Source organism: Scyliorhinus torazame, chromosome 11, assembly GCF_047496885.1.
Source record: "Scyliorhinus torazame isolate Kashiwa2021f chromosome 11, sScyTor2.1, whole genome shotgun sequence".
Classification (NCBI taxonomy): domain Eukaryota; kingdom Metazoa; phylum Chordata; class Chondrichthyes; order Carcharhiniformes; family Scyliorhinidae; genus Scyliorhinus; species Scyliorhinus torazame.
Window position 1 is genome coordinate 144,167,271 of NC_092717.1, and position 16,575 is coordinate 144,183,845.

General features: G+C 43.7%; 1 protein-coding gene across 3 annotated transcripts in view; it reads left to right on the plus strand.

Moving 5' to 3' along the window:
• Nucleotides 1-16,575, plus strand: part of garem (GRB2 associated, regulator of MAPK1) — a 98,231-nt gene that overhangs the window by 62,268 nt on the left and 19,388 nt on the right. For all 3 annotated transcript variants that reach the window (XM_072467848.1, XM_072467846.1, XM_072467847.1), the window contains one exon: nt 7,155-8,330. In XM_072467848.1, coding sequence (XP_072323949.1) covers nt 7,155-8,330 — 1,176 coding nt within the window. The remainder of the gene's footprint in view (nt 1-7,154; nt 8,331-16,575) is intronic.

Sequence of the window (16,575 nt, forward strand, 5' to 3'; positions counted from 1 at the left end):
CATTATTCATATGGGTTGCAGAATCATGTTGTGTTGAAGATAAAATAATTTGTTTGCATTTCTAGTTGAATCATCCCAAAGTGAGCCACATTGCCATAGCGAACGTGATTCAGGATGACGCCTAGGTTTGAAGGTTCCTTTGTTTAATTTATCTGTGTGTTTGTTGACTGAAGCAGACAGTTAAGTTGAGTTTTGTGAAGAACGTTTTCTCTAGTTTGTAGCTAATGGAAGAAGTCAGCAGTGGTTCTCACAAAGTATTGTGTCAGAAAGTAATCAGCTTGAATAGTTAGCTTAGAAAGAGTTTTACAAAAGCTGTGGGAACAGACTGGCCGAAAAAAATATGAGCAAAGCCAGAACAAGGAGCTGAAACTATTGTGAGGTCTTTGAAGAAAGTTGGAGGATCATTTACTAAAAACTAATGGAAGGATCCTCCTGAAATACCAAGGAAAATTAAATAAATTCCAGAGTGCAGTAGCATACCTTTGGGTTGGTCCCAGGAAACTCCCAGATTGATGGAAATAAAAAGGTAAAACTGAGTTCATAGTATACACAGTTGTAAACTATAGTCTTACAACACCAGGTTAAAGTCCAACAGGTTTGTTTGGAGTCAGTAGCTTTCGGAGCGCAGCTCCTTCATCAGATGACTGAAGAGGTAGGTTCCACAAACTCATATATAGACCAAGTCAATGATGCAAGATGATACTTTGAATGCGAGTCTTTGCAGGTAATTTGCTCACCCCAATCCAACGCCGGCACCTCCATATCATGTGAACTGTAGTGTTAAGTTCATAGTGCTTACTTTAATTCTTTTTGATGTATGATAAAGTTTGTGGCATAGTTATGTTGGTTGCTAGATATTGGATTTCTGCTTTAAAATGTTAACAGGATTGTAATCATCTGTGATGGTGAATTCAGAACTGTCAGTTTGTCATAAAAGGCCTTAGCGAAGGAAACCTGCCATCCTTTCCTGGTCTGGAAATTCCAGTTTCACCAATGTGGTTGACTAACGGCCCTCTGAAGTGGCCTAGCAAGCTACTCCATTGTATCAAAGTGCTACAGAATAATGGGCCACCCAGCATCAATCAGGCATCGGATTTGGACATGACAAAAGCTCACACAGCTCACTTGACCCTCCTCACTAACAACTGGCGATTCATGCCAGAATTAGTAGATCTGTCCCCAGGGACGGGTCACGCAATAGCTTGACATTGCAATATTCACAGAATTAAACCATTTTCTTAAATATCATCATTACCATTCCACGGGCATGTCCTGTTATCAGCATGCGATAGGGTTGTGAGGAAGAACGTTTTTACACAACAGTGGTAATGATCTGGAACACACTGCCTATGAGATTGGTGGAAGCAGAAACCATCAACGGTTTCAAAGGGAAATTGGAATGGTAATTGAGGCAAACGTACAGGGTTGCAGGGATAGAACAGGGGAATGGGACTTACTGAAATGCTCTACAAGTAGCCAAATTACTGCCTCGTGTGCCATGCCTACTCTGACTCTAGAAACGATAAAGTCTCATCTCAGGCCAAATATGGGCATGGAAACCACCTGCTCTTACCACTGTTGTGTAAATATTCAGACACCGTACCAGTTTATTATTAAATCCCAGGTGCCTTAATTTGCGAGATGAACAAAGGACAAATATATGTTCACGATTCAACCCAAATTTATTCTCAAACACAATAAAACAGTTATCCTCCCAAACATAGTTTCCTCAAGATTCAAATACCCGCCAGGGGTCCATCCTCTTTTGCATTGTCTGCACTTAACTGGATCTTATATAATGTAAGGGTTCCAGAAAGTCTGGCTTCATCTGAGCAATCCACGGCAATCGATCCATTTGAATGGGGCCGATTTATCTGCCAGGCCAATTTATCTCCCAATGTCCTATTTGCAGGACAGGCCAGACTTACCCTGGCAGCCTATCTCTGTCCAGTGTATTTGAGTTTGGCTGTTTGACTTATCACCAGACCTGTTTGCTGTTCTGACTATTGCTTTAATTTAATGTGTCCAATTCTTAATTAAAAATGTCCAATTCTGTATCGGGCCTCAGATTCAGGCCATTGGCCACTTTACCATATCATTTTCTACCTTCCCTCAGCTGAGTCAGCACACTTTCATGCTAAACACCAATTGGAATAAACTTTGAAGGCAGTACCGTGGGTGGGGAACTTCAATGCCCATCAGCAAGAGTGACTTGGTAGCGCCACCATTGACCCAGCTGGCTGAATTCTGCTGGACTAGACTGAGTGATGGAGGTGCAGATAGGTGATGTTATAGATACTACCAAGGAAGACTGTTAACAAAGGTACAATGAGACATTAATAAACTTGCAGAATAATTGTGTAATTGTCAAATTAATTTCTGCACAGCTGTAAAGGCAAATACATTGTGTCATAAATTGAGGCACATTCATAAAATAAATTAAAACTTGGAACAATTATTTTCAATGAAAGATGAATATTTAATTTCTTAACAGGTCAGTGCTCTTTACAAAACCTATCTGATTCTTTACAAACATCTTTAAAAAAATTCCAACCTGTTATCTGGGTATAATCATGGCTTCACCTGAGATGAAAAACTACTATTACTCCGAGGCAGTGAACCAGTAGCAAAAGACATGAGATGCAGAAATCTAGTCTTACAGCTGCTTTGATTTGATTTATTATTGTCACATGTATTAGTATACAGTGAAAAGTATTGTTTCTTGCAAACAATGCATACCGTACATAGGGAAGGAAGGAGAGACTGCGGAATATAATGTGACAGTTATAGCAAAGTGTAGAGAAAAGATCAACTTAATACGAGGTAGAGCCATTCAAAAGTCTGATGACAGCAGGGAAGAACCTGGTCTTGAGTCGGTTGGTACGTAACCTCAAACTTTGGTATCTTTTTCCTGACGGAAGAAGGTGGAAGAGAGTATGTCCGGGGTGCGTGAGGTCCTTAATTATGCTGGCTGCCTTTCTGAGGCAGCGGGAATTATAGATCGAGTCAATGGATGGGAAGTTGGTTTGCGTGATGGACTGGGCTACATTCACGACCTTTTGTAGGTTCCTGCGGTCTTAGGCAGAGCAGGCTCCATACCAAGCTGTGATACAACCTATGGTGCATCTGTAGAAGTTGGTGAGGGTCGTAGCTAACATGCCAAATTTCCTTAGTCTTCTGAGAAAGTAGAGTCGTTGGTGGGCTTTCTTAACTATAGTGTCGGCATGGGGGGACCAGGACAGGCTGTTGGTGATCTGTACAACTAAAAACTTGAAACTGTCGACCCTTTCTACTTTGTTCCCATTGATGTAGACAGAGGCATGTTCTCCACTACGCTTCCTGAAGTCAATGACAGTCTCCTTTGTTTTGTTGACATTGAGGGAGAGATTATTGTTGTCGCACCAGTTCACCAGATTCTCAATCTCATTCCTGTACTCTGTCTCGTCATTATTTGAAATCCGACCCACTACGGTGAATTTGGCCACACAGTCATAGGTGTATAAGGAGTATAGAAGGGGGCTGAGGACGCAGCCTTGTGGGGCACCAGTGTTGAGGATGATCGTGGAGGAGGTGTTGTTGCCTATCTTTACTGATTGTGGCCTGTGGGTTGGAAAGTTCAGGATCCAGTCGCAGAGGGAGGAGCCGAGGCCAAGGCCACGGAGTTTGGAGCTGAGTTTCGTAGGAATGATGGTGTTGAATGCTGAGCTGTAGTCGATAAATAGGAGTCTGACATAGGTGTCTTTGTTATCTAGTTGTTCCAGGGTAGAATGCAGGGCCATGGAGATGGCGCCTGCTGTAGACCTGTTGCAGCAGTAGCTGGACACCAGGCTGGGAAAGGAGAGGGTTCTCAGCATATTAATGCATTTATGTGTATTCGTTTTAGTTAGATCAATCAATCAATGTCTCTCTTTTGTGCTTTAACAAATTGAGTTGTAAATATAAATTTTTAATGCCTTTGTGAGCACTAATTAGTCATCAGTGTATTTATTGGTGAATTATACATGTATATATCTGTTCATAGGTGAGGTGAGAGTGACTGTCCTTGACATCAAGGCAGCACTAAAGGGCCCTAGCAAAATTTAGGTCTTCGGGAATCGGGGAAAGCTCTAATGTTTGGGGTCATATTTAGCACAAAAGAAGGTGGTTGTGTTGTTGGAGGCCAATCACCTCAGCCCCAAGGCATTGCTACAGGAATCATTTAGGAGAATTTACTGGGCCCAATCATATCCTGCCGATTCATCAATTACCTTCTCTCCATCCAAAGGTCAATAGTGGAATTGTTTGCTGATGTTCTGTTCACAATTCGTCAGGTAGTGAAGTGGTCGATACACGTGTGTGCAAGACCTAGACAAAATTCAGGCTTGGACTGATTAGTGGGCAGTAACATTTGCATCACACAAGTGACAGGCAATGATCATCTACAACAAGAGAGACGTAACCATCGCTACTTGACTTTCCATGGCTCTACCATTGTTAAATCTCCCACTGGAAACATCCTGGAGATTGCTATTAACAGAAACGGAACTGCACCAGAAGGTAAGAGGCTGGAAATTCTGTGGTGGTAAGCCCCTGATTCCCCAAAGCCTGTTCACCATCTACAAGGCACAAGTCTGGAGTGTGAAAGAATACTCCTCACTTTCCTGGATGACTGCAGTTCAAAGAATGCTCAAGAAACTTGACACCATCCAGGACAAAATAGCCCAGCTGATCGGCTTCCCATCTACCACCTTAAATAGATACTTCCTTCACCACCAAAGCACAATGGCTGCATTACCACCTTCAGGAGCTTGCAGCAACTTGCCAAGGCTGCTTCAACAGCACCTGCCAATCCTGTGGCTGCTACCATTCAGAACAACAAGGATAAGAGGCACGTGGGAGCACCAGTGCCTGAAAGTTCCCCTCCAAACCACACATCACTCTGGCTTGGAAGTATATTGCAGCTCTTTAACTGTCGTTGGGTCAGAATCCTGGAACTCCTTCCAGACAGTGCTGTGAATATCTGCGCCAAATGGACTGCAGCGGTTCAAGAAGGCAACTAACCACCATTTCCTCAAGGGCGGTTAGGGAAGAACATTTCATGAACAATTTTTTTTTAAAAAAAGCTCCTCCTTGTACCTCCTAACAAAATGTACCATCTCAGCACAATTGTTCCATGTGCTTTGTGTTCACACCTTGCGGCAGCATATTTTTGGCTTGATGTCTATTGTTTTGCCAGTGTTTGCTACATTTCCAAGATTTATGGCATCTGCAAACTTTGAAATTATGTCTGTATTCTTAAGTCCAAGTCGTTAATGTATATCAAAAGCAGCAGTGTTTCTTGTGCTGAACCTTGGAATCAACAATATGCCTCCCACCTGTTGGACATAGTCATTCACCACAATTCTGTTTCCTATCCACCATATTACATTCCTGCCCTTTTCTTTTTTTGTACCCTCCGCCTTTCACTTAGTTAGGACCTGTTACTTTTCTAACCTTCTAAGTTCCGATGAACAGTCATCAGCCTAAAACACTCGCTCAGTTTCACTCTCTGCAGATGGTGCCTGACCTGATGACTATTTCCAACATTTACTCTTTTTATTTCTGGTTTCTGTATCTGCTGTATTTTCCTTCTGCTTTCTATATCTTAACCGATTTTGTATCTGTCCTCCTAATGTCTCCTTTAGCATGAGAGCTTCAGTTATGCTAAGAAGCCTAATATTTATCCAACACCTCCTGAAAGCCTAACTACACAGCAAAGCTGCATTGCCCTGATCTGCCCTCTGTTACCTCATCAAAGAAACTAGACCAAGTTAGTTGCACACAATTTACTCTTAAATCAGTGCTGACTCTCATTTATTTGTCCATGCTTGTCTTGAGTGACAGTTAATTTTCTCCCAGATTATTGTTGCTTAATGCTTTCCCATTGCTGACATTCAATGCACTAGCCTAGAAATGAGGTTTATCCTTCTGGCCATTGTTAGGACATCTTTGTTTCTATTTACAAACCTGCTAAAATGTTCAAGTTAACTTGAATGGGTATGTTTCAAAGTAAAGAAACCATTTTCTTTGGTTATCGTTCAGCATAACTTCGCAAAAGATTCAACTTTATAGGTTGCTGCACATGTAGGAGTAAATAAAACTGGTTTTGAGTGTTGTTTTTTAACAATTTTAAAACTTCTGAGAATACCATTAATGTAGGCTAACTAGGTAGCAGTGGCAGTGCTGAATTTTAAAGGTACCTTCCTTCTCATCACTCATCTGCTTTGTGTTCAGTTTAAAATGAATTGAGCCTGTGTTTACACACAAAATAACTTGAGTGGGTTTATAATATTAGTGCTATTTCATTATTTGATGCAAGAGGCTGAGCACACATCCACCCTGGATAGTCATCGTCCCTGTGATTGGGACTCTCATATGAAAAGGTTGAACACCCCAACTCTAGTATGTAATTATTTTCTCGTGCTACATCTTTGCTTAATACTGCCACCTTTCCCACTTTTTTTTCCTTCCTGATCTTTCCTGAATGTATTACTGCCAGGAATATTAAACGTCCATTCCAAATTTCTGTTTTTCAAATTTTTACGCATGGACCTTTCAGAAAAGTGCATGTTTAAAACTTGTCAGTCAATTTCCAATTATAAGTTGCAACTAGTATGGGACCCTCTTGTTAACTATCACTGACTTGCAGTTTTTTAATGTTACAAACCAAGTTGAATTTCAGTTTGCTAACACATTTTTTGCACTAATTATCATTCTTACCAAGTTCCTGTTTTCCAAAGCTCTTGCTCTGTTTCCAGTTCGCTCTGTTTCCAGTTCGCTCTGGTGAGCTGATTCATCCAATTCTGGTCAAGCAGAGTTTGGTGAGGGCAATGAAATACTAACCTGGTGTAAAGCTTAGCTGTTTGAATGACATAGCTTTCAAGGTAAACTTATGGTGGCATGCAGAAATTGCCAACAAATCAAAGTATATTAAATGTGGTTGGTTTTCATTCCGAAATGTCACATTGCATGGGAATGATGATTGAGATCCCATCATATGATAAATGGAGTGTTCATTAGATTTTTTTACCTTTGATCTGTGTCTCTGGAAATATTATGCTGTAGACTAGAAACATTGAAGCCACAGGAAAAGTGCTACTTTTTAATATGATGAAATATTTGCTCTTCCTCCTTAGGTAGCCTCGGGGGAATGCAATGAAGATACAGAAGTGTACAACATCACCTTGAGCACTGGTGATGAACTTACTCTAATGGGACAAGCAGAAATCCTTTATGCCAAAACATCGAAGGAAAAGTCCAGACTTAACACTATCTTTAAGAAAATTGGAAAACTAAACTCTGTTGGCAAGTTTGGACGAGGGAAGATGCCTTGCCTCATCTGTATGAATCACCGGACCAATGAAAGCATTAGCCTTCCTTTCCAGTGTAAAGGTCGATTCAGCACACGTAGTCCCCTTGAGATACAAATGCAAGAAGGTGAACATACTATTCGCAACATTGTTGAAAAGACCAGGTTACCAGTAAACGTTACTGTACCATCTGCTCCTCCACGAAACCCTTATGATTTGCACCTCATTCGGGAGGGCCACCGCTATAAGTTTGTTAATATTCAAACTAAGACTGTTGTAGTGTGCTGTGTACTCCGTAACAACAAAATGATTCCCATGCACTTTCCACTCCATTTAGTTGTGCCAAAGTTTACCCTCGCTGAAGGTCTCCTTAAGGGCGAGATGTGGTACGAGAGCACAGTTCAACACTCGTTCAACATTTGTCAGGAGCAATTCGACATTGAAGAATATTCACGAGCAGTTCGGGATGTTAAGACTGACTGGAATGAAGACTGTAAAAGTCCAAAGAAGACCAGATGTACTGGGCACAGTCATATGCCTAACTCTCTTAGCTATGCTCGTGAAGAACTGACCCAATCTTTCCATCGACTTTCAGTATGTGTTTATGGAAACAATTTGCATGGAAATAGTGAAGTTAATCTGCATGGCTGCAGAGATCCAAACAATGAGTGGACTCTCTTTTCTCATGAAACTCTGCTATCTCAAGATTCAGGAGACAACGGGAGTGATTATCTCCTGCCTGAAGTGACCGAGGAACCTGCTGGGATCCAGTCACGGCCCGAACTTCCCTATGAAGAGCTCTGGTTAGATCAGGGAACGGGGAAATGTGGTGGACAAGATCTTTTCTCTTTGGGGGATAGATTGAAACCTGGTCAGTGCGGCTCCATCCACTCCAAATGCCTGGCTTCTTCAGCCCTTTCTTCTCCAGGTCCTTTGTCTACAGTTAAACCTGCATCTGATATTTCTCTACCTCCACCTCCAGTGCCTCCAAAGTCTGAAGCTGTAAGTCCTGGTCTTAGGACTAATTTGCTAAATGGTGTACAACCATATTGCGTAACTATTTTTAGAAGTTGCAAGGGAGTGTATGCTCTCAGGAATTTAAAACTAAGTTCCAGTTGCTGCCATGAGTTGAAAAATAGGAATTTTCCTGCAATGTTTCCTTGGGCTGATTTTCCATTTTTGTAATTGATTTTATGCAAAAACACTTGTGAAATTTGGCTAGTGAATGGACTGTTATTTGTATTTTAAAAGCGAGCAAAATACCAGTACTTAAATTTTCACAAATGACACAATTGCAACGTAATTTTGCTGAATCTTTCCCTTTTCAAACCTTGGAATTTGGATTTTTTAAAAAAACAGGATTTTACTTAAGGAAATTGATTGTGATTCACAGTTAGATGACAGCAGTATTCGAGAATCAAATCTAGAGTGGAATAATCCCTGACCTGTATCGAGTCTGTTTTAGCTTGGGAAGGAATGGGATGCTATAAATGGTGTTGGCATTCCTGACTGGGAGGAAATGTTTGCAAAGTGCTTGTACCTATTAGATATCCATTGACCACTCAGCATGCAAATGTTTAAGTTTTATTTGTGGCTATTCCTCTTTCTCCCTGCCACCAAAATGGTTGAGTATCTTGCCAATGCTCACTGTCCAGGATCATGTGGTGGTTATCTGTCAGCCACTTGAGGGCAGCAGCACTTCAGCTGTATTCTACTTAAGTCAGCACTTCCATGGGAAAAGAGGCGCTATTGTGCTTTGAACACTTATAGTTACAGTCTTCTGTTATACCTTTACAGAAATCAATAATCATGTTGAATAATCGCCCTGTTTTCTCTGCAAGCTACCTAATATCCCAACTTGTTGGATTGGGAAAGAGAGTTGAATAATTTTATTCAAGTGTTGGAGCTGTGTTTATCAGCACCATCTCCTTCCTGTGCTTTTGAATCGATGTCAATGCTATCATTTTCCCTCGTCATATCACACCCTTTTGCACTAAATATGTCGCTATGGTTACATGGTTTTGCTGCAACAGTTAATTGCAATGACAAATTAAATGCTGTAAATGTACTCAAAAATATGTCTTCAAATCTTGATCAAATTCTTGCTCCGGATTTATGGAATTGCTATAATTTCCAGTGGAAATGCCCTTGGAATGTTTTCCCCCTACAGAGATGAGGAGATAAAGATCAAAAGGGGGAGGACTACTTGCAGTGGAGCATTGTGATTCTCTTCACCTGCACTCTCCACCATAACATTGGAACTAAATTCATCCTGTGGATGGAAGCATTCAGCACCGGTGAAAACTGTGGCAAATGACATTAGTCTTTTAAAACCTGGGTCACGATCTACCCGAATGGGAACAGAGTCCCAAAATGAGCGCGCATAGCCAGGTGTTTTCTGGTGCTCTGAGCATTGAGAAACCCCACGCTATTGAACGGGGCTCTGTTTCCATTTGGGTAGATTCGGGCCCTCAGCGATGAACTCCCCGACGAGGCCGCACTTAGTCCCGTTTCCTGCACTGAGGAGCTCCTCGGTGCAGGAGGAGACTAGGACACTATTTTTAAATGGCGTCCCGACCCCCCCCCCCCCCCACCACCACGACCCCCAAACCCCCCCCACTCACCTATGAGGAGGTCCTTGGGTCCGATCCCCGCCATGACTGGCAATGCCAAGGTGCCTGGGTGGCACTAGCAGAGCCAGTGTGCCACTCTGCCTCGAGGGCAAGCACCTGGGGGCCTTTGATCCCCTGGGAGACCACACGAGTGCCATTCTGTCTGGTCTCCGTTTGTGGGGAGCAGCACTGAATGGCGCTCGCCCGAGGTCTCCAAGGCGAAGGGGTTAGATCCCAATGCTTTGGTTAGATCGTGGGGGTGCATATTGGGGTGTGACTCGCTGTGTCGCTCTCAAGAGGCAAATTTGCAAAAATATCACCCGCCCACAATGTGATTCACATCGCGACGACTCGTGAGATCTCGCACTAGATCTCGGCAGGTGTGGCGAGCCGGGTAGATCATGGAAGAGGGGATCTCTCTGCATATACCGGGTGTGCTGCACTGCCTTTTGTGCATAGCGTTTTCGGTAGATCACACCCATGGTCTTTTGATTCATGTATAAGTGATAGCTGGCCCATGTAGCATTGCCCTGGCAGATCAAGGTAGCCCAAGTTTAATCCTTACATTTACTGATCTCTTGAGGCTGGCAGTCTCTGATACTTGGAATCAGCCACAATTCATGCTGCTGACTGCTACTCATTGACTCTTTCTTGTATATATGTATGTAAGTTTTAGGGGATTGAAAATTGGGTTCAAAGACGATGAGATGGGAAGTCAGTGGTCTGCCACGGCTTGCTGACCAGCATCGTACATTAATAATAGCTCAAAAACAGAGATACATGGATGGCTGTAGCCATAGAACAGTATCCCAGGCGGAAACAAAATCTATTGAAATAAAGCTGTCGGTCTGAATCAATAAATTGGGAACTGGGGATTGAGTCTGAGTGGCATTCATCCATTCCAGTGGCATTCATCCATTCCATAGTATAGCTTCCTATAATTTTTCTCCAGTCAATTTTCCTCTGAATGGCTATAAATTAAGGAGGCAGTGGAGACTGGTTCAGAGATAGTTTACTGCTATTTTTACTTTCCTCCCCATCTATATTCTTGAGATATTGATGGATATAATTCCATAGATGCAATTCACACTCCACCACTTTTTTCAAAAATGAATTCTTCTCAACTCCCCAGCTTTCTGTGTATGCCCCCAGGTTATTGACCTCACTGCTCCGATAAATACACCCTTCCAATCCCCGCCTATCCAGGCTCTTTGCAAATTTATGCATCGCAATTAAATCTGCTCTCAGCAACCTCTGTTCCAAGGAAAATAGGCTGACCCTTTGGGAAGCTTATTAAAGACTAGGTTGAAATCTCTTTGCATTGTATTTACAGTGCAGTGAAAAAAACCATTCTATTCAGTGGTAGTTATTCTGCCTCTGGTGCACAGAAATCTTTATCTTCACTTTTATCTATTCACTTCTTCTATTGCAATTAAATTGCCTTCTGACTACCTGATCCTCCGTACCCACCTGTTGGGACGTTCTTTAGGTTCTAAATATTTTTAGAGCATTATCTCAATTTGATGTTGCAACTTTCTCTAACTTTATACTGATGCAAATTATGTCGATATATATTGACCTATTGGTTACTTCGTACCATCAGACTGTTTTATCTATTGAATTAAGTACTTTGAACAACAAACAAAGAACAAAGAAATGTACAGCACAGGAACAGGCCCTTCGGCCCTCCAAGCCCGTGCCGACCATGCTGCCTGACTAAACTACAATCTTCTACACTTCCTGGGTCCGTATCCCTCTATTCCCATCCTATTCATGTATTTGTCAAGATGCCCCTTAAATGTCACTATCGTCCCTGCTTTCACCACCTCCTCCGGTAGCGAGTTCCAGGCACCCACTACCCTCTGCGTAAAAAACTTGCCTCGTACATCTACTCTAAACCTTGCCCCTCTCACCTTAAACCTATGCCCCCTAGTAATTGACCCCTCTACCCTGGGGAAAAGCCTCTGACTATCCGCTCTGTCTATGCCCCTCATAATTTTGTATACCTCTATCAGGTCTCCCCTCAACCTCCTTTGTTCCAGTGAGAACAAACCGAGTTTATTCAACCACTCCTCATAGCTAATGCCCTCCATACCAGGCAACATTCTGGTAAATCTCTTCTGCACCCTCTCTAAAGCCTCCACATGAATTTGATTGTGGCACGCAAGTTTATGAGATTGGTTTTGGAGCTGGCTAATTCAATAAGTTAATAGACACTGATTTCTGACCCTCTGACCACATTCAGTACAAACTGAATTGAATCATAAATTTACAGCACAGCCGAATATCATTTGGCCCATCGTGACGCTGCAGGTCAAAGAAAGAGCCATCAGCTTAATTCCACTTTTTAGAACTTGGTCCATAGCCATGAAGGTTTCAGAACTTCCAAGTACATTTTTGTCTCGACCACCCTTTCAGGCACTGAGTTCCAGACCTTCAACACCTTGGTAAAAATAAATCATCTTCAACTCCCCACTAAGCTTTCCATGAAAGCCCCAAGTTATTGACCTGACTGCTAAGGAAAATAGATCCTTCCGATCCACTCCCATCTCGGCTCTTTGTAATTTTATACAACACAATTAAATCTGCTCTTGACAACCTCTATTCCAAGGAAAATTATGCAAATCTATTTATAACATTTTTGTAATTTTTCCGATTAAGGGGCAATTTAGCTTAGCCAGTCCACCTTCCCTGTATGTCTTTAGGTTGTGGGGGTGAGCCCCACGCAGACACTGGGAGAATGTGTAAACTCCACACGGACAGTGACCCGGGGCCGGGGTCCTTGGCACTGTGAGGCAGCAGTGCTAACCACTATGCCACCGTGCCGTCCACGAAAATGATGCCAATTTCTCAAATCTCTTCTTGCATCTGTCCTGCCAACAACATCTTAAATTTGCTCTGCATCCTTTCGAGTGCGATCACATTGTTCTTGTAATGTAACCAGAACTGTACATAGTACACGAGCTGTGGCCTAACTACTGTTTAATATAGCTCTGGTATCACCTGTTCTTACATAGATGATTTGGAGTTGGGGACCAAGGGCAATGTGTCCAAGTTTGCAGACGACACTAAGATAAGTGGTAAAGCAAAAAGTGCAGAGGATACTGGAAGCCTGCAGAGGGATTTGGACAGGCTAAGTGAATGGGCTAGGGTCTGGCAGATGGAATACAATGTTGACAAATGTGAGGTTATCCATTTTGGTAAGAATAACGGCAAAAGGGATTATTATTTAAATGATAAAATATTAAAACATGCTGCTGTGCAGAGAGACCTGGGTGTGCTCGTGCATGAGTCTCAGAAAGTTGGTTTTCAGGTGCAGCAGGTGATTAAGAAGGCAAATGGAATTTTGTCCTTCATTGCTAGAGGGATGGAGTTTAAGACTAGGGAGGTTATGCTGCAATTGTATAAGGTGTTAGTGAGGCCACACCTGGAGTATTGTGTTCAGTTTTGGTCTCCTTACTTGAGAAAGGACGTATTGGCACTGGAGGGTGTGCAGAGGAGATTCACTAGGTTAATCCCAGATCTGAAGGGGTTGGATTACGAGGAGAGGTTGAGTAGACTGGGACTGTACTCGTTGGAATTTAGAAGGATGAGGGGGGATCTTATAGAAACATATAAGATTATGAAGGGAATCGATAGGATAGATGCGGGCAGGTTGTTTCCACTGGCGGGTGAAAGCAGAACTAGGAGGCATAGCCTCAAAATAAGGGGAAGTAGATTTAGGACTGAGTTTAGGAGGAACTTCTTCACCCAAAGGGTTGTGAATCTATGGAATTCCTTGCCCAGTGAAGCAGTAGAGGCTCCTTCATTAAATGTTTTTAAGATAAAGATAGATAGTTTTTTTGAAGAATAAAGGGATTAAGGGTTATGGTGTTCGGGCCGGAAAGTGGAGCTGAGTCCACAAAAGATCAGCCATGATCTCATTGAATGGTGGAACAGGCTCGAGGGGCCAGATGGCCTACTCCTGCTCCTAGTTCTTATGTTCTTATGTTCTTGTGTCCTTTGCCTTGGTAATAAAAGAAAGCATCCCGCGTACCTTTTCAACAATCTTATCTACCTGTCCAACCACTTTCAGGAACCTGTGAACATGCACTCCCAAGTTCCTTCTGTTTTTCTACACTTGTCAGTATTCTACTATTCATTTTGTATTTCTTTGCCTTGTTTACGCTCTCAAAAATACATTACCTCAACACTTCTCTGGATTGAATTCCATTGACCACTTTCCTGACCAACTGACGAGTCCATGGATATCTTCCTGCAGCTTTCTTCCACATAATCAATCACACAGTCAATGTTTGTGTAATCTGCAAACTTCTTAACTCTGTATTTTTATACACTATGGGAAATACAAATGTCCTAGTACAGACCTTTGCCAAACCCCACTGAAACAGCCTTCCAATCACAGAAAACACCTGTGGACCATTAGTGTCAACTTTTGCCTTTCAGTCATAACATTCTGCGTTCAAGTTCCACTGCAGGACGTAAAAGCTGACAGTACAGTACAACACTGAAGGAAAAGAGCAAGGGCGTTTCCCCCGTGATCTGGCCAAAGTTTATCCATCGACTCCAGTGGAAGCCATGAAGTGAGTGGTCGCACGTTTGGTGGCTCCTGCTTGAGGCAGAATTGTTTGGTCCTTGTTGCCCAACGTTTGCTGGTACAAAGTACAGGAACCGATAGAGCTAAAAATTCTCCTTCGGGTGGTCATGTCTCAGCCCTGTCAAACAAGGAGTGCAGCTGTAAAGGGGCAACAGTCGAGCTTTCGAAAAATGCAATCGAAGGAAAGATGGCGGAGTGCTGTGTGGCATCGTTGCCCGTTCAGTGGTCCATGGAACAGTTGGTGGAGTTTTTGGCAGTCATGTTTCAGCAGCAAAGGGAGGACGCTCCAGAAGACCTCGCTAAGGTGGCTGACCCAATTTGGGCAGCCATTGAGAGAGTGAAGCAGAGGTTGGAGGCACACAGTGCGTTGCTCCAGAGTGGAAGAGTCAGTTGCGGACCATGAGGACTGGTTGGCCTTGTTGGAGGCAGAGATACGCTGGTGGCAGAGGGCCAAAGGAAGCTGAGGGAAAAATGGATGATTGGGAGAATCGGCCGAGGAAGTATGTAGCTAACATGCTTGGGATGGGGTCTTTGATCAGTTCCCTCCACGAGGTGGATCGAGCGCACATATCTTTGAGGAGGAGGCCAAAGGTGGGTGAGCAACCGAGCGAGATGGCGGTGCGACTGAACAGATATTTAGACAAGGAGAAGATTCTGCGGTGGGCTAAGGAGTCGCAGAAGTGCACCTGGGAAGGTAATGTGATTCCGATCGACCGGGAATAGAGTGTGGAGCTGGCAAAGCGCTGGGCTAGGTTTAAAAGGGTCAAAGTGGTCCTGTTCAGTGAAGGAATGAAGTTTGGGGTGCTGTACCCAGCCCGGTTGTGGGTCATGACCAGGGTCAGGAGTTCTACATGGAGACGCCAGAGGAGGCGGGCAGGTTTTTGCAAGACTTGGGGACTTGTAAAAACTTTGGACTATGGAGCTACCAGTAATGGAAAGGCTGTGTGTATAAGGGGGAAGGTAGATGAGCGGGTGCGAGGGAGTAGGGGGATTTGGAGGAAGGCAGTTGCCTCGTTTGGGGGCCACCATGCTAGCGGATCGGCTAGTTAATGGGAGTGACGTGGGGGTTAGATCTGTTGTGGGTGGGGGGAGTGGTTTTTTGTTTTCTTTTTGTTTTTTGATGGTGGTGGGGGGTATGGGTGGGATGCTGACATGGACGGAGTTGGTGTGGCGCCGTTGCTTGAGGGGTGATGGCAGCAGATAAATTGGGGCGGTCCGAGGGGTGCACCTAGTGGAGTGGATCTGGGAGAGCTGGTTAAAACGGATTTATGGCTGACTGGGCAACCGGTCCGACCCCGCTTGTTACATGGAATGTTCGGGGATTAAATGGGCCGGTTAAGAGGTCATGCGTGTTCATGAATTTGCGGAGCCTGAAGGTGGACGTAGTGTTTTAGCAAGAGACTCATTTGAAGATGACTGATCAGATGAGAATGGGATGGGTGGGACAGGTGTTTCATTTGGGGCTGGATATGAAGACGAGGTGGGTGGCAGTGTTGGTTAATAAGAGGGTGTTCTTTGCGGTGGGGAGCATAGTGGCAGATCTGGGGGTAGATTTGTGATGCTGTGCGGGAGATTGGAGCTGGTGAACATTTATGCTTCAAATTGGGATGATGTGAAGTTTGAGGCGAGTCCTGACAAAAGGTTGTTCAAAAAGTTGGGTGGGGTTACAAGGATAAGGGTGGAGGTGTGGGCTTAAGTAGGGTGCTCTTTCCAAGGCCAATGCAGACTCCTGCACTGTGAATTCTATGATTCTGTGAAAGACCCCGGACTTGGACACGCACCGGTTGACCATGGGGGGGGGGGGGGGGGGGGGGGGGTGAACGTGGATTTTAATACAGTGTTGGATCAGAGGAGGGATGGGTCGTGTCCCAGGTCTATGAGGGTGTCGGCAATGGTGAGGGGGTTGCTGGGATTTATGCAGCGAATGGGGGCAGCGGGTGGATTTGAGGGTAGAGGGGACGAGCTCCCAGAGGCATCAGTGGTGGTTGGATGTGGGATTATTGGCTAATTAAAGAGGTCTGTGAGAGGATAGGGGTGA